Below are 26901 nucleotides of genomic sequence, written 5' to 3'. Positions count from 1 at the left end.
CACGTTACCAACACCGACACAACTACCGACTTCATGATAACGTCACATACGCAAATCCCGCGACACCAGTCTGTACTGATGCGCTGGCGGTACGGTCACAGTCGGAGAGCCCCTACATTAGATGGACTACTGCGGAGCTAAAGCCAAACGGAAGAGTTCGCTGGCTGGCGCGGCGTCAAGACTTCACACTGGAAAGCCTGGAGTGCGCCTGTGATGTAAATTGAGCTTATTTGTTATTTATTTGACTAATAATCAACTTACGCACTTGTGTTTTGTGTTTATAAGGCCTATCCGCAGACATGAATAGTGTTGTTGATGTGCGGGTGCGCCGCACCGATCATGTTTTCACCTGTTACGGTGCTCCGACGCCAGATTCTGAGTAGGCTACTCTCTCACTATCTTGGCCTTGTTATGATGACTCCTCCCCAGATAGCACCCGGATGTGGGCCACTTCAGGCAATGATACGGCACTGATGGCCTTCTTCTGGCCCTGACAGAATGGATGTGAGCCTGAAGTGGCCCACATGTATAATAGCAAATATGGCCCAAATATGCCAAATCAAATGTGGGCCTTTTTTGGCAAAGAAAATGTGGGCCTTTTTTGTGCTCTTGGCAACATGGAATCTGGATGTGACCCTGACCCTGATAAATGGTGAATATGACCCAAATATCAGAAAAAATGGGCCACCTTTGGCAAATGTGGCACATGTGGCATTGCTATGGCTTGGTTCTGGCCCAGATCTGGCAAACAGGAGCGGACCACCCAAGTGCCACCGTTCCACGCGGTTTGTGGGCCGGATGAAAGTGTCGGTGTGGGACGGGTCCGGGCCATAGCAATTTTGCTATCTCAGTATAGCACGGCGGGCTGTTTTCCTAGTAATCACTTCATTTAGGAAAATACCACTGAATGTCATACGAAGACAGTGACTCACAGATTGTCCGCCAGTTCCTCTCGATTTCAGCAGCATTTCAGAGACACTGCTTGGTATCATGGCTGCTAATAAACGTTCACCTGCAACATACATACAAAGATAAAGTTGAAAATAGAGATTGTGTCTCTTAAAAGCCACCTTTACTATTAACAAAGACATAGCCACAAAAAAAAAACCACTCACAGTAAACTGTTTTAACACTGCTGATGTGCTCTCTCTTTGTATGGGCTCCACATTTTGTGCTCCCATCTTCTGTCCATATCCATTACCCAAACCGCTTATCCTGCTCTCAGGGTCGTGGGGGATGCTGGAGCCCATCCCAGTAGTCATTGGGTGGCAGGCGGGAAGACACCCTGGACAGGCTGCCAGGCCATCACACAGGGCCAACACACACACACACACACACACCTAGGGGCAATTCAGTACAGCCGATTCACCTGACCTACATGTCTTTGGACTGTGGGAGGAAACCGGAGCCCCCCGAGGAAACCCATGCAGACACGGGGAGAACATGCAGCCTCCACACTGAGGACGACCCGGGACGACCCCCACGGTCGGACTACCCCAGGACCTTCTTGCTGTGAGGCGACCACGCTAACCACCGTGCCACCGTGCCGTGGTGTATGCATGTCTGTCTATGTATGTCTGCAATATATTACAGAGGTAAGTTCAAGCTTTTAGGGCTGCCTGTTACTCGACTCAAGGCAACCCAGCCCAAAACACCACACACACACACATGTGGAAGCACAAAAGTAATAGAAAACTCTGGCACCAACAAAACAAATGATGAGCTTCATATGATCAGAAATGGGTACCGATTTGCCAGGGAAAAGAAAACAAGTACACGGTGACCAGAGACAACTTCAGTGAGACAAACTTTGAGAGACAATGGTTTTAATTACTATAATTATGATCTCCCGCTGAAGAGTGCATTAACACAACGGTATACTATCAATTACAAGCCGTTCGATATGCGTGCTTAAAAACTCACGGTGACAAGATTCATTCCAGAACAAAATCCTGTGGGAAAGAAAAATGGTCATCAAAACCCATTTATGGTTCAAAAATACATACAGCTGCACCGACATCTTCTGAGCAAATTAATACGAAGCAGTTGAGTCAACCTCTTAAAGTAACGCTAGTACAAAATTAATCAAAATAGTCTTACATTGATAAACCCTAAAACTGCACTTTTTACTTCAAATCCTTTTTCGACAGATAAAAGCCCTACAACCTTGAATATTGCGGCATGGTGGCGCAGTCGTTAGCGCGGTCGCCTCACATCAAGAAGGTCCTGGGTTCGAGCCCTGGGGTAGTCCAACCTTGGTGGGGTCGTCCCAGGTCGTCCTCTGTGTGGAGTTTGCATGTTCTCCCCGTGTCTGCGTGGGTTTCCTCGGGGGGCTCCGGTTTCCTCCCACAGTCCAAAGACATTTAGGTCAGGTGAATCGGCTGTACTAAATTGTCCCTAGGTGTGTGTGTGTGTGTCGGCCCTGTGATGGCCTGGCGGCCTGTCCAGGGTGTCTCCCCGCCTGCCGCCCAATGATTGCTGGAAATGGGCTCCAGCATCCCCGCGACCCTGAGAGCAGGATAAGCGGTTCAGATAATGGATGGCTGGACGGAATCTTGAATATCAATTTCTGTTGCCTCATTTGCACTCCATGTTTGCAGCTAGACGCCTAAGAGCCGTATTATTCATCATTATAAGGTGCCGTTTCAATGTGCACACAATAAGATAAAAGCTATTGTGTATGGCATCACATTATCGCAACGTGCCCACATTTGATTGAACGGCACTGGTTCCAGAGCGAGAACAAGAATGTGACTCTGACCCGGTTTGAAAGGAAGGCAGCTTAATTACAGCGGTGATTACTGGTTGTTAGAGCCGCATCGGGAGACATGACCAAAGTGATGCGAGAGAGAACTGCAGCTGGGATTTAAAGGACAAAAGCAGGGAATGAGCCGGAGAGAGGAAGAGTTTGTGTGTGTGTGTGTGTGTGTGTGTGTGTTGAGAGAGCTATCAGTAACTATGCGTGTTTGGACAAGTGCATGCAAAATACATGTATAACGGTTTGCTAAGAAATAATACTGCCAACCACTACTACAACCAGCTACTACTACAACAAACCACTACTATAACCAGCCACTACTATAAACAGCCATTACTACAACCAGCCACTACTATAACCAGCCATTACTACAACCAGCCAGTACTACAACTTTCAACCATTACTACAACCAGCCACTAGTATAACCAGCCACTACTACAACAAACCACTACTATAACCAGCCACTACTACAACTATCAACCACTACTACAATCAACCACTACTACAACCAGCCACTACAACTATCAACCACTACTACTACTACCAACCACTACTATAACCAGCCACTACTACAACAAACCACTACTATAACCAGCCACTAATACAACTATCAACCACTACTACAACCAGCCACTACAACTATCAACCACTACTACAACCAGCCACTACAACTATCAACCACTACCAACCACTAGTATAACCAGCCACTACTACAACAAACCACTACTATAACCAGCCACTACTACAACTATCAACCACTACTACAACCAGCCACTACTACAACTATCAACCACTACTACAACCAGCCACTACAACTATCAACCACTACTACAACAAACCACTACTATAACCAGCCACTACTAACTATCAACCACTACTATAACCAGCCACTACTACAACCAGCCACTACTACAACTATCAACCACTACTACTATCAACCACTACTATAACCAGCCACTACAACAACTAACCACTACTACAACAACTAACCACTACTACAACCAGCCACTACTATTACAATCAACCACTACTACTACCAACCACCACTATAACCAGCCACTACTACTACTACTACAACCAGTCACTACTACAACCAACCACTACTATAATCAACCACTACTACTACTACAGTCAACCACTGCTACAACCGATTATCATTTATTTATCATCAATTAGGCTAAAATTAAGCATCAATGGAAACTTTTACCTCGCTACAAGTGAACTGAAAGAGAAAGCTATCAGTGCATTATCATATGCCATAAAACAATTGTTCATCTAAATTCCAGTTAAAATGGGACTAAAACTATTTCGGACAGTAATTGAACCAATAGCCCTCTATGGCAGTGAAGTGTGGGGGTGCGTGATGAGGTCGAGTTTGAACTGAAATCTGATGATCATGCTTGGAATTAGAGCGAGAGAGAGAGCTGGGGACTATACTGGGTAATAGCACATTGGAAAAACAGACGATGCGGTTTACAAGATGGTTGTAAGACCAGCTGTTATATGGTCTGGAGACAGTGGCACTGATGAAAAGACAGGAGGCGGAGCTGGAGGTGCCAGAGATGAAGATGATAAGATTTTCCACTGGAAGTGATGAAGAAGGACAGAATTAGGAATGAGTATATTAGAGGGACAGCTCAGGTTGGACGGTTTGGAGACAAAGCAATACAGGCAAGATTGAGATGGGTTGGACATGTGTGGAGGAGAGATGCTGGGTATATTGGGAGAAGGATGCTGAATATGGTGATGCCAGGGAACAGGAAAAGAGGAAAGCCAAAGAGGAGGTTTATGGATGTGGTGAGAGAGGACATGCAGGTGGCTGGTGTGACAGAGGAAGATGCAGATGCAGAGGACAGGAAGAGATGGAAACAGATGGTCCACTGTAGCAACCCCTAACTGGAACAGCCAAAGTAGTAGTAGTAGTAGTAGTAGTAGTAGTAGTAGTAGTAGTAGTAGGAAAAACAGATGATGGGAGGAGTTGGTGAGAGTAGAGAGTGAGGAAGCCAGGAAAAAAAGAGAAAGCAGAAAGAAGATGAAAGGAAGCAGACAGGATGAGAAGAAGGAAAGGGAAGGGAACATAAAGGGAGAGATGTCTGTAGACTGTTGCTCCTTCTCCTCCTCTTCCTTGCTATTGAGGGGGGCATATGGAGGAGAGAGTAGCATCAACAGCCAACAGTACATTAATAAAATACACCTCTCATCCACAAATATGAGATCATACTCTGCAACTTTGGCACAGTAGCAGGACTTGTTTGCTGCAAGCAGTTCTTCCTTAGTGCTTTCCATATATGAGCCAAAACATTACAACCACTCACAGGTGAACCGAATAACATTGATCATCTCTAAACAAGGGCACATGTCAAGGTCTGAGTAGATTAGATGGTAAGCAAGCCATCAGTTCTCAGAGTCAGCATGTTGGATACAGGAGAAATGGGCAGGAATAAAGACCTGAGCGACTCTGACAAGGGCCAAATTGTTATGGCCAGACGACTGGGTCAGAGCATCTCTGAAACAGCAAAACGTGTGGGGTGCTCCCAGTCAGCAGTGGTGAGTACCTACCAAGAGTTGTCCATGGAGGAATAAACCACAAACCGGTGACAGGGTGTTGGGCGCCCAAGGCTCATTTATGCGTGAGGGTAACGAAGGCTATCCCATCTGGTCCGAACATACAGAAGGTCTAATGTGGCCCAAGTCACAGAAAATTTATGATGATTACGGGAGGAATGTGTCACAACACAGACTGTGTCACATCCTGCTGCGTATAGGGCTGCGTAGCCGCAGACCAGTCAGAGTGTCAATGATGACCCTTGTCCATCATCGAAAGTGCCTACAATGGGCACGCAAGCATTGGAACTGGGAGCAGTGGCAGAAAGTCGCCTGGTCCAACAAGTACTGTTTTCTTTTCAATCACGTGGATGGCCAGGTGCGTGTGCATCGTTTACTTGGAGAAGAGATGATACCAGGATGCACTGTGGGAAGACAACAAGCCAGTGGCGGGAGTGTGATGCTCTGGGCAATGTTCTGCTGGGGAAACCTGCGTCCAGCCATTCATGTGGACGTCAATTTGACACGTGCCACCTATCTAAACATCGTTGCAGGCCAGGTACACCCCTTCATGGTATTCCTTGATGGCAGTGGCCTCTTTCAGCAGGATAATATGCTCTGCCACACTGCACACATTGTTCAGGAATGGTTTGAGGAACATGATGAAGTGTTCAAGGTGTTGCCCTGGCCTCCAAATTCCTCAGATCTCAATCCGATTGAACATCTGTGCGATGTGCTAGACTGATAAGTCCGATCCACGGCGGCTCCATCTCACAACCTAAAGGACTTGAAATAACTGCTGATTATGTTTTGGTACCAGATACCACAGGGCACCTTCAGGGGTCTTGTAGAGTCCATGCCTTGGTGGGTCAGCGCTGTTTTGGTGACACAAGGAGCACCAACAGCATGTTAGGCAGGTGGTCATACTGTTTTGGCTCATATACACACAAAATAAAGGCATTATAGATTGGATCCATCCATCCATCCATTATCTGAACCGCTTATCCTGCTCTCAGGGTCACGGGGATGCTGGGACTTATCCCAGCAGTCATTGGGCGGCAGGAGGGGAGACACCCTGGACAGGCTGCCAGGCCATCACACAGGGCCGACATACACACACACACACACACATTCATACCGAGGGGCAATTTAGCATGGCCAATTCACCTGACCTACATGTCTTTGGACCGTGGGTGGAAACCCACGCAGACACGGGGAGAACATGCAAAGTCCACACAGAGGACAACCTGGGACGACGACCCCCCCCCAAGGTTGGACTACCCTGGGGCTCGAACCCAGAACCTTGTTACTGTGAGGCGACCGCGCTAACCACTGCACCACCGTGCCGCCTAGGTTGGATCATTTTATCAAATTAATGGGAGAGGAGCAGAGAAAGAGGGAATGTGGGGAACACAGTGTATTGATTGCATTTTTGCCACATTGAGTCATATTCTCTTTTTCCTTTAACAAAGCCTGCTGACAATAACATGACAGTAACTCTGAACCATGCCATCAAAACACAGCAGAAATTAACAGAAAACAGACAATGTGGCAAGATGAGTTTTAATAAAAGAATAAGAAACTTAAGATCTTATAAAAACATCATTCATAATATGCCAACCTCTGCTGGCAAGGCATCTTAAACAACTGGAAGGGTATTTACAGAAAAAAACAGGTTTTGTCTTGAGCTGCCTCACAAAAATATCACTTACCAGAATTTATTGTCGATCTGTCCAAATTATTCAGGACGACTGAATGAACAAGCATGTAGCCTTTTCTAGGGATTTCAGGTGATTTTGCCTTTTATCATAATCAAAAAAAAAAAGTTAAATTAGTAGTAATTTCCAAAATGATTATGGTTCTGGGTACTTGACAGAAACTTTGATTATCTTGGTCACAGAGGGCTGGTGGGGATCCTAGGCTGGAGGTTTTAGGCTCTTGATGGTTTCGAGCTGGTCTTGGTAGAGAGAGTGGAACGCCTGGGCTAGAGTGAGGAATGGTGCATCGCAGTTTTCCATCTCCTTCTGCAAGACACACACACACCCACACACAAAAAATGAGAAATGTGCCAGCCCATTGTAAAGATCAAAACTCCGTCCATCCATCCATTATTCGAACCACTTATCCTGCTCTCAGGGTCGCGGGGATGCTGGAGCCTATCCCAGCAGTCATTGGGCAGCAGGCGGGGAGAAACTCTGGACAGGCTGCCAGGCCATCACAGGGCTGACACACAATTGGATATATGGACAAGGAATTTTTGGAACGACTATACAAACACGGTGCTAATTACAAGGTTTTGATCTCTTAATTAGATAAGTACTTTATGGAAAAATACAACAGCAAATAGATTCATAAGTCACCTTTGCTGACACATCCTATGAAAAAGAGTAAACTGCAAGCACGTTTAAATTGCAGCCTATTGTTTTACTGCTGAAATGAAACTCCAGTCAGACGCAGCTCCTGCACCGACCCACGGAACGTGTGAACCCAAACAAAGCAAACATGGTGGCATCACCACAGAACCATCGGTGGAAGCATTATATAGCTAGCAATGACTCTAACCCACATTGAACTGGCACAGTGGTGTCTCTGCAGACATGTTGCTGCATCATTTATGTAGCATCATAGGTAGGTGGAGGAAAGGATCAAAAATCCGTATTTTTCATATTTTACAGACCTTAATACCTTAAACCTTAAGACCTTTTACATAGTAAATGATGTAGCCTACACATCTTTATCTCTCTATCCTCAGATCTTTTATTGATATTAACACGGGGATGAGGAGGACATGGTGGATGTCGTCAGATGATTTTATCCAGAAAACTGGCCTTGAACATTTCATTTAAGTAAGAACACCTGAATTTATTTTATTTTTAGATTTCACCCCCTTTTTCTCCCCAATTGTACTTGGCCAATTACCCCACATTTCCGAGCCCTCCCGGTCGCTGCTCCACCCCCTCTGTTGATCCAGGGAGGGCTACAGACTACCACATACCCCCTCCGATACATGTGGAGTCACCAGCCTGTTCTTTTCACCTGACAGTGAGCAGTTTCACCGCAGGGGACATAGCGCGTGGGAGGATCACGCTATTCCCCCCAGTTCCCCCACCCCGACCAACCAGAGGAGGCGCTAGTGCAGCGACCAGGACACATACCCACATCCGGCTTCCCACCCGCAGACACGGCCAATTGTGTCAGGGACGCCCGACCAAGCCAGAGGTAACATGGGGATTTGAGCCAGTGATCCCCGTGTTGGTAGGCAAAGGAATAGACCGCTACGCCACCTGGACGCCCTTCTCTGAATTGTTTACCGAGCCTAGGTATTCGCCACCAGTCAGACCACATTGATTATAAATCAGTTGACTCTATTCATCCTGATAGAACATTAGTACATATATATTTTTTAAGATAGATGACCTCCATAACTCTGAAATCCCCAAACCTGGCAGTGTTGCTGCACATGTTCTACCTACTGAGCTACTACATAGGGCTGTTGTATAGTGACTCACAGCGGACGTCTCATGGTACTCCAGTCCCTGGCTTTGGGCCCACTCCTGGGCAGTTGATGACTGGACCTCCCTCCTTGCAGAGAGGTCTGACTTGTTTCCCACCAGCACAGCTAAATTGAATGAGCACATGCACACACACACACATACTGGTTATGAAGGGATAAATACATTTCATATACACTTAAAGATCAGCTGACGCAATGACTGTGTAGAGCATAGTAATACAAAAGATTTCAGTTTCCAGTCAATGCTTTACCGCAAAACTCTGCTAGCAACCACTCTTAAGTGCAGCGTAAAACAAACAATAAAAAGATGGCTGCTATTCCATATAACCCACAACTCTTCTGGAACTTAAAAGACCAGACCAGAACACCCATGACAGATTAAAGAAGTTCCTTCATTATTCAATAGAATAGTTATAGAATATCCATGACTATTCCAGGTACACCAAAAGGTATTCCACAAAATAACTGATGAAATATTTCTGAAATTCTACACTTTTCCCGAAGGTCCATGGTCTGAGGTACCTGGAACATTCAGGCCCTGGCAGTGGGAGCGAACCTTGTCCATCCAGATGGTACAGTTTGTGAAAGACTGCTCACTGGTCAGGTCAAATACCAGGCACAATACCGATGGCTGTCCCCACTGAGGATGTTGTCCAGAAAGAGCGAGAGAGAGAGAGAGAGAGATACAGACTTAGTACAATCTTGAAGGATAGAAAAAGGTAACTAAAAGACAAGACAATAAAGTCCTCTTTGAGACAGAGAATGAGAGAAAATGTGGAAAGCGTGGAGGAAATTCATTCATTCATTCATCTTCAGCCGCTTCTCCGGGAGTCGGGTTGCGGTGGCAGCAAGCTAAGTAGGGCATTCCAGACGTCCCTCTCCCCAGCAACGCCCTCCAGCCCCTCCTGGGGAATCCCAAGGCATTCCCAGGCCAGATTGGACATGTAGTCCCTCCAGCGAGTTCTGGGTCTACCCCGGGGTCTCCTCCCAGTTGCCCGTGCCCGGTAAACCTCCAAAGGAAGGCGCCCAGGGGGCATCCCAATCAGATGCCCGAACCACTTCAACTGGCTCCTTTCGATGTGAAGGAGCAGCGGCTCTACTCTGAGCTCCCTCCGGATGTCCGAGCTCCTCACCCTATCTCCAAGGCTGAGCCCAGACACCAAACAGAGGAAACTCATGGACTTATGGAGAAAACTCATGAAGTGTGGAGGAAATGAAAAGGTGAAAAGCGAGAAGCAGGAGAAAAGAATTATAGGACAGATGGCGAGTGAGGGAAAGAGAAAGTAGTGTGATCTGACACAGACAGACACACTAAGTAGAGAGGGCTGAGAGCATGCCAGTGGAAGAGAGACCGAGCATGTTCTATCGGATATTTCACAAAATTAAATTTGTTCAGGGCTGTTTACTTTTAGCGGAGCATGGACTAAGAGCAACACTGGAGAGGCGGCCATACCATCTTCTCACAGGCTTCCCGAAATGTTTCCTTCCCTGCAGTGTCTATTATGTACAGCTCCTGAAAGAAAGAAACCAGCAACAAGAATGAAAATAAAAGCAGTGTATCATCTGTTTATTGTAGGGGTGTTGCTCAGGAGTAAGCAAAAGATGTTTGATGTACAGGGCTGCAATGCAAAGACATCTTTTTCTGCATGTTAGCCTTGCTTGCAATAACAGTACAATTGATTGACTATCCAATTTTCTCGATCAGTCAGTCATTCTATTACTCTCACAATTCTGGATCTATGCTGCATCATGGCTGCACTGTCACACCTGGGGCAGGAAGAGAGGACCCAAATGCAGACAGCAAGGGCAGGCTGGGCTTGAACAAAGCTTTAATAAGGCAAACGAACTTACATTACAGGAACAGTAGCTACAGACAGCAAGGAGAACTCAGTACAAGGCATCAAGCATCCGGCAACCAAGAGTCAACATATATGTGTTTACGAACCGACAATGAGCCAGGGCATCCATCCATCCATTATCTGGACCACTTACCCTGCTCTCAGGGTCGCGGGGATGCTGGAGCCTATCCCAGCAGTCATTGGGCAGCAGGCGGGGAGACACCCTGGACAAGCCGCCAGGCCATCACACAGGGCCCACATACACACACACACATGCATACCTAGGAGGAATTTAGTATGGCCAATTCACCTGACCTACATGTCTTTGGACTGTGGGAGGAAACCGGAGCACCCGGAGGAAACCCACGCAGACACGGGGAGAACATGCAAACTCCACACAGAGGATGACCCGGGACGACCCCCAAGGTTGGACTACTCTGGGGCTCGAACCCAGGACCTTCTTGCTGTGAGGCAACTGCGCTAACCACTGCACCACCGTGCCGCCTGAGCAAGGGCAACCAGGGGGAATATGTAAGACTGGGGAGCCAATCAGGGAAATTGGGTGCAGCTGAGCAGGGCAGGGCAGGAACAGAAAAGCCAATCAGGGAAAGGGGAACAGATGAGTAAAGCAGAGGCAATCAGGTAAATGGGGCAATCATGGGGCAATCAGGGGCAGCAACCGGAAAGGCAAGCCAAATAAGGGAATGGGGATCACGAGGGCAACACAGGTGCAGGAACAGACATGGCAAGCCAATCATATAGTTGGGGACAGGTGAGCATAGCTGACCCAGCCCACACAACCATGACATGCACAGTGGCGGAGAAAACACAAAATAGTAAAGAAAAGCTGCAGCTGCAGATCGTCTGGTGTTCAACCGCCCTAAATTCTCCCACACAACTCCCCTTCTCATGTCCCTACACTGGCTCCCAGTAGCTGCTTGCATCCATTTTAAGACTCTGGTGCTAGCCTATAGGGCAGTGAAAGGAACAGCTCCTTCCTATCTCCAGGCCATGGTCAAGCCCTACAACCTCACCCGACCACTTTGCTCTGCTGCCTTGGGACACCTGGTTGCCCCGTCGCTAAGAGGCCCCTGCTGCCGATCGACCCGGTCACGGCTCTTTTCTGTCCTGGTCCTACAGTGGTGGACTGAACTCCCCACTGATGTCAGGACAGAGGAGTCGCTGCCCATCTTTCAGCGCAGGTTGAAAACTCACCTCTTCAAGAACTACTACCCTGTTACTTGCTCTTAGCACTTATTGTATTCACTCATTTAAAAAAAAAACTCTTTCTTGTGCTTTTACTTGAGCACTGGTTTTGCCCTAAGATACTTGTTTAGAGAGAAGATGCACTTATGACCTCTGATGACTAGTAGTTCTCCTGATTTCCTACATTAAATTATGCTCTTATTGTAAGTTGCTTTGGATAAAAGCGTCGGCTAAATGACTGTAATGTAATGTAATGTAATGTAAAGTCATAGGGTCAGTGCAGGGGCCCAATATCGTTTCCCACCATGCATACTGCATTATTGGTGGATTTTAACATTTACCATATAATTTCCTCATTTCACCAATAAACTTCTAAAACAGAGACCAAGTGCAGACCATTGCAGACAACCTGCAAAAGTTGTCGATGACCTTGCCAGACACAGCTTTCATGATCGATTAGGAGGCAAAGGGCGGACTCACCACACTGTCGCTGCTCTCTGGAACGTTGACACATTTCATCTGCAGCTCCACTCCAGTCGTCTGCCAAAGGAATGCAACATTAATATTACTATTAAGTTATTAATTAGTACTATGCCATTTCTGCTCTGCAAAACACCCCTTCAGACATTGGTTCTCAATCCCAGTTCTCAGATTGCACTGTTGGTTTTCGTTTTTGCCAGGTAGCTAATAAAGTTCCCCTTTTGTGCCACGACTAAAAACTGGCTGATCAGACAAATGCATACCCAGCAGAACAGATCCTGGCTGAATACCAGGCAGTACTTTGGTCCCAAGGAGTGAGACTGGCAACCTCTGCTTTATGGAATCAGTGGTATGCAATCCAAGGATTTCGTTATGAATAAATCAAATTGGTGGATGCTTTTATAGAAGGCACTTGACGGTACCATGATTGTATAAGTTGTTCACATTGTCCATCCATCCATCCATCCATTATCCAAACCTCTTATCCTGCTCAGGGTCATGAGGATGCTGGAGCCTATCCCAGCAGTCATTGGGCGGCAGGCGGGGAGACACCCTGGACAGGTCGCCAGTCCATCACAGAGCTCACACACACACACACACACACACACACACACACACACATTCACACCTGGGGACAATGTAGTACAGCCGATTCACCTGACCTACATGTCTTTGGACTGTGGGAGGAAACCGGAGCACCCGGAGGAAACTCACGCAAACACGGGGAGAACATGCAAACTCCACACAGAGGATGACCCGGGACGACCCCCAAGGCTGGACGACCCCCAAGGTTGGACTACACCAGGGCTCGAACCCAGGACCCAGGACTGTAGTTGAAATCATAATATCATAAATATAGGCGGCACAGTGGCGCAGCGTGGTCGCCTCACAGCAAGAAGGTCCTGGGATTCTTTATTTGTCCCGAGGGAAATTTGTCTTGGACATAAAGGCTGCCACATAAAAGTACATACATTATTAGTGCAGTAACAGACATAATGTGCATAGCACAGACAAGTGCGGACATAAAGTGCATTCAAATGTGTGAAACACAGCCACTCATTTCACATTCCCCTTATGTCCTGAGTTCAGGAGATTCACTGATAGAGGGACGAAAGACTTTTTATACTTGTTCAGGTGTTTTTCCTTTATTTAATTGGAACCCTGTAGTGTCTCTCTGATGGGAGCAGTTCATATTCTGAATACAGGACATGAGAGGGGTCAGTGAGTTTCCCTAGCCTGTCGAGCTACTGTCTTCTCAAAGAGCATTTGGAGGGAGGGACGTTCCCTCACCTCCATCACTTTCACTGTTGTGTGGACCAGTCTGCTTATTTGTGATTTTAACATAACTGATATGTTATCAAACCAAGCTGAAATTACATAACATAATATACTCTCTATCACAGCATGATCAAATAACATCATTACCCTCTGTCCAACCCCAAACACCCTGAGTCTGTGCAAAAAGCAGAGTTGCTGTTGGATCCTAGTGCATTCAGAATTCACATGGACCTTCCAAGACATATTACACTCAACATGTACATGCAAGTATTTGTAAGAACGAACCTGGGTAATACAAGTATTATGGATCAGTAGTGGAGAATGATCTCCCAAATGTCCATCCATCCATTATCCGAACCGCTTATCCTGCTCTCGGGGTCGCAGGGATGCTGCAGCCTATCCCAGCAGTCATTGGGTGGCAGGCGGGGAGACACCCTGGGCAGGCCGCCAGGCCATCACACAGGGCTGACATACACACACATACATACCAAGGGGCAATCTAGTACTGCCGATTCACCTGACCTACATGTCTTTGGACTGTGGGAGGAAACCGGAGCTCCCGGAGAAAACCCACGCAGATACCGGGAGAACATGCAAACTCCACACAGAGGATGACCCAGGACGACCCCCAAGGTTGGACTACCCCGGGGCTTGAACCCAGAACCTTCTTGCTGTGAAGCGACCGCAATAACCACTGCACCGCCATGCCGCCTCCCCCAAATGTCCTGGATCAAAAATAATTTCTTCTGTTTTCTTAGTGTTTACAATGGGCATCATACCATTGTAAAAACTTTTCAACCTCTAAGCTAAAGCCAGAAATGCCAGTGTCTGTATCCATAAGTCCCAAGATGGCCGTGTCACCAGAAAACCCGGCAACAAAAGTGTTGGGATGACTGCTTGTGCAATCATTTGTATTAAAATTTAAACAGGCAAATTCACGTTTGCAGCGGCTTCACCCAGTACCAGTATGAGAGGATGGTGGCACGATTTCACGCTTGCGGCGGCCTCACCCAGTACCGTCCATGCAGTGTCTTTGTCCAGGTCTACGTCCAAGTTTGTCTTCGTTTGATGGCTGGGAGAACTTGTTTCTGCCGCGTCCTGTGGGCCCAAGGACCACGGCCTTCCCTGGAGCTGTGCCCGAAGAGGTAACACCGAGGGCGGACTGATAGGACGCGGAAGCGGGGCAGGCTGAGCCAACTGCTAGCCCATGCACACCGGCAGTTCCGATAACACCAATGGTGGTCTGGCAGCGGCCTCGCCTAGCCTTGACTGTGTTTTTAGTGTCGTCGTGTGGAGTGCGAGAAGGTGTGTCGAAGGTGTCTGGCTGGGGGAGCTAGCATTGGATCGGCTGAGGGGGGCTGGTCTGCTGCATCCTGTAGGTCCAAGAACAACAGCCCTTACAAGAGCTGCGCCCGAAGAGGAAACACTGAGAGCGACCTGATAGGACGCGAAAGCGGGGAAGACTAAGCTAACTGCTAGCCCATGTGGACAGGCAGTTCTGACAGTCATCCTGGCTGGCATTCGTTCTCCTGGACAGTGATTTTTTTTTTTTTTTTAGATATATGTATTAGTTTGGATATATGTGTTCTTGTAGTTCTTGTAGTTTTTGGATATGTGTTTTGCGCTGGGGGAAACCATGTTTCGTTTCATTTCATGCACTTGCGAACATGAAATGAAACGACAAATAAAGTGTTTCTGATTCTGATTCAGTATGGGAGAACTCACACATCCTTGAGGAACGCCTGTATTAATGACTTCAGACTCAAATAATGTCTGGTTCACTCGGACCTGCTGGGTCCTGTTGGTCAAAAAGGAGTGACACCGACTGATGATATATGGGTTAACAGATGTCTGTCTGAGCTTATTGAGAGGGACGTGTGGCTGCAGGGTCTAAAAAAGCAGAGCTGAAGTCTACAAGCAGCCGTCTGGGGGCCTGGGGGTTTTCAAGGTGTTGCAAAATAAAGTGTATTATGGTGAGGATATATGTGTACGTTGTGATTTCATAACGTTCATTCTAATGTGATTCAAACGGATACCCTGAGGCCTCTTCCCGAGCACTTGGGGATCTAAAGCAGACCTAAGTGGATTGGATAGTTGCAAGCTGCTGTTGTCCGCAACCTGTCTGAGCGTGTGAGATCTGTGGCAACCTTGAAGAAGCACACCAGGGCGTCTTTATGTCAGCACCTATCTCTGCTCTGCTGTGATCTCCTGGGCCCTGACCAGGGCAGTGCACTAAGGACCGCAACCTACAACATGTACACACTTGCATATGCAGCCATGCACGCGCATGCAAAAACACAAAAGGATATGGGCATATTAAAAAAAGGGCCCGCAGATACTCACAAACACACACACACCCAGACACACTCACAAATGCATCCATACACAAACAACATAGGCAAGAAAGCAAAATGGCGTGTTGTCTAACACACACACATGCAAACACAAAAGGGCACAAACACGTTACTACACACAAATGTGATCCTTGCTAAGACTGAGCTAATGAGCTGCAGAGATGCATAGCAAGCATCACACTGGAATGTCAATGAGAGCTTATTAGCAACAAATAAATTGCAATACTGCCACAGGCTGTCTGACATTTCAAAGGGGGACGTGAGGAGAATGGACAAAAGCCTCTGCCACCCTTTAACGATCTGACCTGGATGGAATTAATTATTGGTAGAGATTATACATATTTTTTACAGAGAGAGGGTCAGCGGACACTTTATCTGTTAAAAAATATCCAATGTTGGGTGTCCGAGTGGCGCAGCGGTCTATTCCATTGGCTACCAAGACAGGGATCGACGGTTTGAATCCCCGTGTTACCTCCGGCTTGGTTGAGCGTCCCTACAGACACAATTGGCTGTGTCTGCGGGTGGGAAGCCGGATGTGGGTATGTGTCCTGGTCGCTGCACTAGCGCCTCCTCCGGTCGGTCGGGGTGCCTGTTCGGGGGGGGGGGGGCTGGGGGCAACAGCGTGATCCTCCCATGCATTATGTCCCCCTGGTGAAACTCTTCACTGTCAGGTGAAAAGAAGCGGCTGGCGATTCCACACGTATCGGAGGAGGCATGTGGTAGCCTGCAGCCCTCCCTGGATCGGCAGACAGGGTGGAGCAGCGACCGGGACGGCTCGGGAGGAGTGGGGTGATTGGCCGGGTACATTTGGGGAGAAAAAGGGGGGAAAATCCACAAAAAAAAATAAAAATATAGAGAGATATATAGAGATATATAGATATAGATATATCCAGTGTTGCAGAGGTTCATAATTTTTTTTTACGTCAGGAACACCACAAACAACATCGCAAGTCTGGGTCCAGGCCTATACAGTATGCAGAAACTCAGCCCTCTGTCCTTTGTGAGTGTGAGAGTGTTAGGGTGAGTGTGTGTGTGTATACTTGTTAAGTACCTGAGTTGGTTGCCTTCCAGATTCCTGCTGTATTAATTATCGACATCCCAGTCCCCTCAGAACCCCCAATAATGCTGACCACAGCAAGAGCTGACATGCGCACACGCACACACATATAGGACCAAAGATCCAATTTAATCTTTACCGGATTACCTGTTCTGCACCCTCATCAGAACTCTAAGGCCAAAAGTAGCATCCTGTCCAAATGTAAGAGTGTGTGTTTGCGCAATGTGCACTGCATTGAATGAAGGCCCATATTGGTACAGGTAGGAGTAGGTGATATGGTGATTTAACACCGCCACATTAAAATATCCTCACTAGTTGTTGTAGTGATCTACCACCCACTCACAATTTCTCTTTGTAGCCCTCGGTTAACATCCACTACTACTACTACTACTACTACTTCTAGCTGCTCCCGTTAGGGGTCGCCACAGCGGATCATCCGTTTCCATTTCTTCCTGTTCTCTCCGTCTTCCTCTGTCACACCAGCCACCTGCATGTCCTCTCTCACCACATCCATAAACCTCCTCTTTGGCCTTCCTCTTCTCCTCTTCCCTTGCAGCTCCATATTCAGCATCCTTCTCCCAGTATACCCAGCATCTCTCCTCCACACATGTCCAAACCATCTCAATCATGTCTCTCTTGCTTTGTCTCCAAACCATCCAGCCTGAGCTGTCCCTCTAATATATTCGTTCCTAGTCTTGTCCTTTTTCATCACTCCCAGTGAAAATCTTATCATCTTCAACTCTGCCACCTCCAGCTCCACCTCCTGTCTTTTCATCAGTGCCACTGTCACCAAACCATACAACATAGCAGGTCTCACAACCATCTTGTAGACCTTCCCTTTAACTCTTGCTGGTACCCTTCTGTCACACATCACTCCTGACACTCTTCTCCACCCACTCCACCCTGCCTGCACTCTCTTCTTCACCTCTCTCCTGCACTCTTAGTTATTTTGGACAGTTGACCCCAAGTATCTAAACTCATCCACCTTTATCACTTCTACTCCTTGCATCCTCACCATTCCACTGTCCTCCCTCTCATTCACACATACACTACCGTTCAAAAGTTTGGGATCACCCAAACAATTTTGTGTTTTCCATGAAAAGTCACACTTATTCACCACCATATGTTGTGAAATGAATAGAAAATAGAGTCAAGACATCGACAAGGTTAGAAATAATGATTTGTATTTGAAATAAGATTTTTTTTACATCAAACTTGGCTTTCGTCAAAGAATCCTCCATTTGCAGCAATTACAGCATTGCAGACCTTTGGCATTCTAGCTGTTAATTTGTTGAGGTAATCTGGAGAAATTGCACCCCACGCTTCCAGAAGCAGCTCCCACAAGTTGGATTGGTTGGATGGGCACTTCTTGCGTACCATACGGTCAAGCTGCTCCCACAACAGCTCAATGGGGTTCAGATCTGGTGACTGCGCTGGCCACTCCATTACCGATAGAATACCAGCTGCCTGCTTCTGCTCTAAATAGTTCTTGCACAATTTGGAGGTGTGTTTAGGGTCATTGTCCTGTTGTAGGATGAAATTGGCTCCAATCAAGCGCTGTCCACTGGGTATGGCATGGCGTTGCAAAATGGAGTGATAGCCTTCCTTATTCAGAATCCCTTTTACCCTGTACAAATCTCCCACCTTACCAGCACCAAAGCAACCCCAGACCATCACATTACCTCCACCATGCTTAACAGATGGCGTCAGGCATTCTTCCAGCATCTTTTCATTTGTTCTGCGTCTCACAAACGTTCTTCTTTGTGATCCAAACACCTCAAACTTGGATTCATCCGTCCACAACACTTTTTTCCAGTCTTCCTCTGTCCAATGTCTGTGTTCTTTTGCCCATCTTAATCTTTTTCTTTTATTGGTCAGTCTCAGATATGGCTTTTTCTTTGCCACTCTGCCCTGAAGCCCAGAATCCCGCAGCCGCCTCTTCACTGTAGATGTTGACACTGGTGTTTTGCGGGTACTATTTAATGAAGATGCCAGTTGGGGACCTGTGAGGCGTCTGTTTCTCAAACTAGAGACTCTAATGTACTTATCTTCTTGCTCAGTTGTGCAACGCGGCCTCCCACTTCTTTTTCTACTCTGGTTAGAGCCTGTTTGTGCTGTCCTCTGAAGGGAGTAGTACACACCGGTGTAGGAAATCTTCAATTTCTTAGCAATTTCTCGCATGGAATAGCTTTCATTTCTAAGAACAAGAATAGACTGTCGAGTTTCAGATGAAAGTTCTCTTTTTCTGGCCATTTTGAGCGTTTAATTGACCCCACAAATGTGATGCTCCAGAAACTCAATCTGCTCAAAGGAAGGTCAGTTTTGTAGCTTCTGTAACGAGCTAAACTGTTTTCAGATGTGTGAACATGATTGCACAAGGGTTTTCTAATCATCAATTAGCCTTCTGAGCCAATGAGCAAAAACATTGTACCATTAGAACACTGGAGTGATAGTTGCTTGAAATGGGCCTCTATACACCTATGTAGATATTGCACCAAAAACCAGACATTTGCAGCTAGAACAGTCATTTACCACATTAGCAATGTATAGAGTGTATTTCTTTAAAGTTAAGACTAGTTTAAAGTTATCTTCATTGAAAAGTACAGTGCTTTTCCTTCAAAAATATGGACATTTCAATGTGATCCCAAACTTTTGAACGGTAGTGTATGTATTCCGCCTTGCTCCTACTGACTTTCATTCCTCTTCTCTCCAGTGCGTACCTCCACCTCTCCAGGCTCTCCTCAACCTGCACCCTACTCTCACTACAGATCATAATGTCATCTGCAAACATCACAGTCCACAGAGACTCCTGCCCGATCTTGTCTGTCAACCTGTCCATCACCACTGCGAACAAGAAAGGGCTCAGAGCCGATCCTTGATATAATCCACTGCTTCATCTTATTTTGACTGTGTAACTTCCACACTAACCCTGCTCTCACAAATACATTAATCCAATACAGTAAAATATTTATCCAATCGTGTGGAACATGATAATCAAGAAAAGAGGCAGAACATGACTTCATGACAATTCACTATTAATGATGTTTCTCCTTTTTACACTGTTGGGAATCTTGCATTGCTGCCAGAAGGTGGTCTGAAAATGAGTTAGCAATTATTTGTATCAGCATATCCATCCATCCACTATCCCAACTCCTTATCCTGCTCTCAGGGTCGTGGGGATGCTGGAGCCTATCCCAGCAGTCATTGGGCGGCAGGCGGGGAGACACCCTGGACAGGCCGCCAGGCCATCACACAGGGCCGACATCCACACACAACCCCACACACACATTCATACCTAGGGGCAATTTAGTACAGCCGATTCACCTGACCTACATGTCTTTGGACTGTGGGAGGAAACCAGAGCACCCGGAGGAAACCCAAGCAGACACAGGGAGAACACGCAAACTCCACACAGAGGACGACTCGGGACGACCCCCAAGGTTGGACTACCCCAGGGCTCAAATCCAGGAGCTTTTTGCTGTGAGGCAGCCGCGTTAACCACTGTGCCACTGTGCCGTGTTTACAAAAGGCGTATTAGCATACTCCTTTTGTAAACACTGAACTGAGTATTGCATCTGCACACCTAGATAGTGTAAGAAATAATCTTATTTGAATACCAAATGAACTGGGTCAGCTGAGTCTATCCAAGTCATTTGAAAGATTTACACCACATAAAAACAAAAGCGAATGATGGAGAGGGCTAAACAATGCTGCAATGGGGAAATACAGTGATTTATATCATCAGTCATTAAAGAATATAAAAGTTGTAGGGATTTTTCCCATGCCTTTGTGCAGATGAGCCTTTGTGCAGGACACGTGCACTTACATGTCCTTGTCCACTCAATAGTCAGCAAACAGGCTTGGAAAATTATTGATAGAAGGAAGTATTGAACAACCACAAGTCAATATATTAGTGTATGAGGCTAATGACAGAGCTGCCATTTTCATGCAGGTCAGCAGTGAAGATTAGCATTCTCTGGGTCAACACTGATGGCTGCAATATAACAGGTTGGTCTGCTGTTCACAAAATGTGGTTTGAGGACCAACCTAAGTCCTTGAAAGGTTCCCAACGGATCTCCAGAAAAGAAATCTAAGCTCATATAATTTGACCCAAATGCACTGGAGAAATGCAAAATACCAGTCTTTTTGATTATAGAGTTCCTTCTATTGACTTTTATCTCCTCGCCTAAGATGTTGACATTAAAAGTATGTCAATCCATCCATCCATCCATTATCCAAACCGCTTATCCTGCTCTCAGGGTCGTGGGGATGCTGGAGCCTATCCCAGCAGTCATTGGGCAGCAGGCAGGGAGACACCAAGGACAGGCCGCCAGGCCATCACAGGGCCCACACACACACATTCATACCTAGGGGCAATTTAGTACAGCCGATTCACCTGACCTACATGTCTTTGGACTGTGGGAGGAAACCAGAGCACCTGGAGGAAACCCAAGCAGACACAGGGAGAACATGCAGACTTCACACAGAGGACAACTCGGGATGACCCCCCCCCCCCAAGGTTGGACTACCACAGGGCTCGAACCCAAGGACCTTCTTGCTGTGAGGCGACCGCGCTAACCACTGCGCCACTGTGCCGCATTCAATGGATGTGTCCAGTGATAATGTTAATCTTTTTAGGGTTCCTTGTTATTAAGGTTCCAATGGCCATCTAATGAGGGGAATGACATAAATGGAGAAACCATGGTATAATGGTATACACATAGATCAATGGTTACCATGTGCCTTTGGTTCCAGGATTAAATGTTCACGCAAGATAAACAGTAGCATAGGTGGTTTCACAGCTTGTCCCCCCTGCCCCCTCTCTGCTTGAAGGCGTGCTATTCAGCTGACGTAGTGTTTGTCTGGGACGAAGACGTGCACTCTTGAGCTTAGGCTGAAAGTGATACCAGCCTGTACACTATACATTCTATAGAGCAGGCTGGCACACAAGAGGGTTTGGTGCCTATATTCAGAGGCCCTAAGGTGTGTGTAACTGGTCACTATCAGTGTTTGGAATCACACAAGCAACTTGTTTGACAATCTAGGTAGCCTCCCATCCATTCCATTCATTATCCAAACCGTCATTGAGCAGCGGGCGGGGAGAAACCCTGGACAAGTCACCAGGCCATCACAGGGCCGACATACACACACACACATTCACACCTAGGGACAATTTAGTACGGCTGATTCACCTGACCTACATGTCTTTGGACTGTGGGAAGAAACCAGAGCACCCGGAGGAAACCCATGCAGACATGGGGAGAACATGCAAACTCCACACAGAGGACGACCCGGGACGACCCCCAAGGTTAGACTACTCTGGTGCTCAAACCGAGGACCTTCTTGCTGTAAGGTGACCGCGCTAACCACTGTGCCACTGAACTGCCGGTAGCCTCCCAAAGCCACCTAATTTTACATTTAATCACTTTGAAGAGGAATATTCCTTAGCAAAACTGATACTAATGTTCTCACCATACTGTAGTTCTTCTGGAAGTGTGCACCATCACTGCGGAACATCTGACAGAGCGCACTCTTTCCTACAGCAGCATCTCCTGCAAATTAACCAATAACAGTACCCATAAAGAGAGCAAGAGGGACAAGAGAGATCAAAACAACACATTTGACTATTTCTATTTATTTTGATTCCGATGTTCTCTCAAAAGAGTAAATGTTGTTCAGAGCTGGGAACTAACTTTTTTTTTGTCCAAAAAAACTCCACTCCACTTTTTTTTACCTACCAAAAGAGAAAAATTGAAATGGAGTATTGCACATTTTTCTCTTCTCTTGTTTTTTTTTTATTTTTATAAAATATAATTCTAACATGGAGGTTAGTCACCTACCAGTTGCTGGTAGAATGGGCAAAATTCCCACCTTGATTTACGAGAATGTTACATTAATTAATTACATTATAAGAATATATCTAGCATCTATTAACATATCCCTGGTTTGAATGGAAAATATGAGTAGAAGATTTAAAGAGTTATTAGGATAGAATCACTTTATTTATCCAAAGGTAACTTCATATGTAGCAGCTACTTTGAAGCAGATAAACACAATATGCTAATAAATTATACAAATGCATTATACTAATAAATTTTATTGTATTTCTGTATAAAATAATCATATCGATACATCCTATTAGATTAAATTTTACACTAAAATATTAGTGTAATAGTTTATTTTATACTACTATACAAATAGCTAGAATTATCCTATGGTATCACATTACTGAATCACAGAAAGGTGAATCAGTTCATCTGGACACGAACTGATTCACCTTTCTGTGATTTTCTTACCTGGATTATTGAGCATGCATAAAGATACGTTATTGAATTATACTAATTTCTGGATATTATCAAAACATATCAACATAGCTAAAAAATTACATGTATTATATATAAGACTATATAAGAATTTTATATAGATACACATACATATATATACACATACATATATACACACACATATATATACATATATATACACATACATACATACATACACACACACACACACACACACACACACATACATACATACATACATACACACACACACACACACATACATATATATATATATATATATATATATATATATATATATATATATATATATATATATATATATATATATATAAGAAGCAGAATTTTCCTTCATTCTTCATGGCAGACCAAGCACTAAATGTGGTGAACAAAGTAAGATATCTGGGTCACATCATCAGAAATGATTTATGTGATGACGATGATGTGCAGCGCCAGTGTTGCAAACTGTATGCACAAGCCAATATGCTGGCACGCAAATGTCATATGTGTACAGATGACGTTAAAACTGCTCTTTTTGGGGCCTCCTGTACGCCACTCTATACAGCCCACTTGTGGTGCGATTATAGCAAAGCAAAAAGCAAAAAGCTGCAGGTAGCACATAATGATGCGTTCAGAATCTTGCTCAAGCTTCCAAGATGGACAAGTGCAAGTCATGCGTTTGTGACTTGTAATGTTCCCACTTTTCATGCTGTGCTGAGGAATTTTATGTATAAATTTGTGTCGATTAATCGATTCCAAGAATATAATTACAACGCTCTTAACTGGGCCTATACAAAGTGACACAAGGTACCCCTCTTGTTTCTGGAAACACTGGAACAAATGTTTGTATAGGTTTTAATCACTGTGGACTTGTGAACTGCTGTTAGCTGTATTTTTGTGTTGTTGTCCTGTGTTGTATTTTTCTCTTTAATATGGACCTACCTATGCGTCTGAATAAAGTGAGAATTGATTGACACATTTATGGATATATAGCACGACTAGAAGAACCCCGCTACAATGTAGCGGTTTGGTTATCCACCCGTCTAAATCTCCGTCCTCTTCATCCTGCCAGCTAACCGCCTTCCCCCTGCCCCTAACCCCCCCACTCCAACTCCCTCCCCCCAAATGCTCAGAGTCATTTAAATAAATGCATATTTTGCATAATTATGCATAATTATTATAATTTTCTGCTATTTTTCTGGTCCTCTCTGGAACAATACCTACCACCTCCAAAAAAAAAGAGTATCATAAGTGCATTTTTGTAAAAATGCATATATATTTTGCATAATGCCAAAACATTTCTAAGTCCCAGAAAATTTTTTTTATATAGGTGGGAAAAAAAATCAAAGATGCTCAGAATCATCTGAAATGCCGAGAAAAGTGGTTTTTTAGCCATTTTTAGAAAATGCATATTTTGCATATTTATGCATAATTGTGCATACTTTTAATTTTCTGGGATTTTTCCCTTACTCTCTGAGACAACACCTACCACCTCCACGAAGAATTAGGATCATAAGTGCTTTAGTTTTCTACACTATCTACACTAACACACACACACACACACACACACACACACACACACATTACGAAAATATATGAGTAGATCCGTGAAAGAAAATGAGCAAAATCAGCTCGTGTTGTTAGCTGTTCTTTAGCCATTTTGTGATATAGTCACCCCACACATGCTGGAACAGGGCTATTTATACTGTGTGTTAAGGGGTAAGGCTAGACAGAATATTATAGTTAGTTAGCGTTACATGTCGACATTTAACAAGGTACGTGTTTATGCTAGGGGTCGGAGTCCGGAGGGCTAACTTCCGGTGTTGCGGAGCTAAAGCTAGCCTACTAGCCAACAAAAAAAAGCATGGGTCCCGGGCAAATCGTGTAGCATTTACGTGGCTAACGCGGTGTCGAAATTCGACCTACCGACGAGCAGACACCTTGCCCTCAACTTCACCATCACCCCCGGGACGGTTTTCGGACACATACGAGCCGGAGCGCCGCTGGGACGTGTGCGGCTGTAAATCGGTCCCGGCGTCTTCCCCGAGCCTCGGCAACATGGAGACGACGCGTTGCTTAGCGACGCTCGGAGCGGCCGCCTCATTGGTTCAACCGGGGAGCGGTAGTGTTTACTGCGGTTTGATTGGCTCGTCGCGGTGACGCCGACGAGCGACGGAGGCGAGCGAGGCCTTGGCCCTTTCCGGCGTCAACTCTAGAGGGCGCTGATTGCCCCGGACGATTTTAGAGCACGGATAGTAAATAGACTCTTAAACCTCCCGCTCAAACGAGTCTAATTGCCGCTAATGAAAAACACAAACTGAAACAAGCTCGTGTTGTGACTCAATAAATCCAGGTTGCAGAAAGCTCAGAGAGTTAAATCGCTTCATCCGGTCCGGATGAAGCGATTTAACTCTCTGAGATGTTCGCGTTATATATGTGCATACCTCTTGGTGACGTAACCGTGTCACTTCACTTAACTTGGACGTTATAAAATATTTTAATTTTTTTACCCCCCATTGTTTATCCAGTTAATTTTTGTTTGCTTTGGATACATGTGTCAGTTTGGATACATGTGTCAGTTTGGATACATGCGTTAGTTTGGATACATGTGTTAGTTTGGATACATGTGTCAGTTTGGATACATGTGTTAGTTTGGATACATGTGTCAGTTTGGATACATGTGTTAGTTTGGATACATGTGTCAGTTTGGATACATGCGTCAGTTTGGATACATGCGTTAGTTTGGATACATGTGTTAGTTTGGATACATGCGTTAGTTTGGATACAGTTTGGATACATGTGTCAGTTTGGATATATGTGTTAGTTTGGATACATGTGTTAGTTTGGATACAGTTTGGATACATGTGTCAGTTTGGATACATGTGTTAGTTTGGATACATGTGTCGGTTTGGATACATGTGTCAGTTTGGATACATGTGTCAGTTTGGATACATGTGTTAGTTTGGATACATGTGTTAGTTTGGATACATGTGTCAGTTTGGATACATGCGTCAGTTTGGATACATGTGTTAGTTTGGATACATGTGTCAGTTTGGATACAGTTTGGATACATGTGTCAGTTTGGATATATGTGTTAGTTTGGATACAGTTTGGATACATGTGTCAGTTTGGATACATGTGTTAGTTTGGATACATGTGTCGGTTTGGATACATGTGTCAGTTTGGATACATGTGTTAGTTTGGATACATGTGTTAGTTTGGATACATGTGTTAGTTTGGATACATGTGTCAGTTTGGATACATGCGTCAGTTTGGATACATGTGTTAGTTTGGATACATGTGTCAGTTTGGATACATGCGTCAGTTTGAATACATGTGTTAGTTTGGATACATGTGTCAGTTTGGATACAGTTTGGATACATGTGTCAGTTTGGATATATGTGTTAGTTTGGATACATGTGTTAGTTTGGATACAGTTTGGATACATGTGTCAGTTTGGATACATGTGTTAGTTTGGATACAGTTTGGATACATGTGTCAGTTTGGATACATGTGTTAGTTTGGATACAGTTTGGATACATGTGTTAGTTTGGATACATGTGTTAG

General features: G+C 45.3%; 1 protein-coding gene across 2 annotated transcripts; it reads right to left on the bottom strand.

The window, feature by feature from the left end:
• Window positions 1-1814: 1814 nt before the first annotated feature.
• ift27 (intraflagellar transport 27 homolog (Chlamydomonas)) lies at window positions 1815-25433 on the bottom strand. 2 transcript variants are annotated; one of them, XR_008810256.1, is made up of 8 exons: window positions 25261-25433; window positions 22502-22581; window positions 12341-12400; window positions 10270-10329; window positions 9339-9456; window positions 8812-8921; window positions 7015-7326; window positions 1815-1952 (listed from the first exon to the last, which is right to left on the bottom strand). XR_008810256.1 is itself a non-coding variant. In XM_056280244.1 (7 exons), exons 1-7 carry the CDS (start codon window positions 25319-25321, stop codon window positions 7219-7221), a joined length of 597 nt encoding a protein of 198 aa, XP_056136219.1. In that variant the 5' UTR covers window positions 25322-25433; the 3' UTR covers window positions 6835-7218. The 2 variants fall into 2 exon arrangements, 1 of the variants encoding a protein (XP_056136219.1); XM_056280244.1 differs by lacking the exon at window positions 1815-1952 and having other exon boundaries at window positions 6835-7326.
• Between the last annotated feature and the right edge of the window lie 1468 nt (window positions 25434-26901).

The sequence above is a fragment of the Lampris incognitus genome, chromosome 5 (assembly GCF_029633865.1).
Source record: "Lampris incognitus isolate fLamInc1 chromosome 5, fLamInc1.hap2, whole genome shotgun sequence".
Taxonomy (NCBI): domain Eukaryota; kingdom Metazoa; phylum Chordata; class Actinopteri; order Lampriformes; family Lampridae; genus Lampris; species Lampris incognitus.
This window is presented reverse-complemented; position numbering and strand designations above follow the sequence as displayed.

Coding starts and splice junctions, on each gene's coding strand:
- ift27 (XM_056280244.1), bottom strand. CDS start 25,321: ATGTGTCCGAAAACCGTCCCGGGGGTGATGGTGAAGTTGAGGGCAAGG. Junction 9,457..10,269: donor GGGAAGCCTGTGAGAAGATG/GTATGGCCGCCT, acceptor CAACATCCTCAG/TGGGGACAGCCATCGGTATT. Junction 7,327..8,811: donor AGTACCATGAGACGTCCGCT/GTGAGTCACTAT, acceptor TGTGTCTTGCAG/AAGGAGATGGAAAACTGCGA.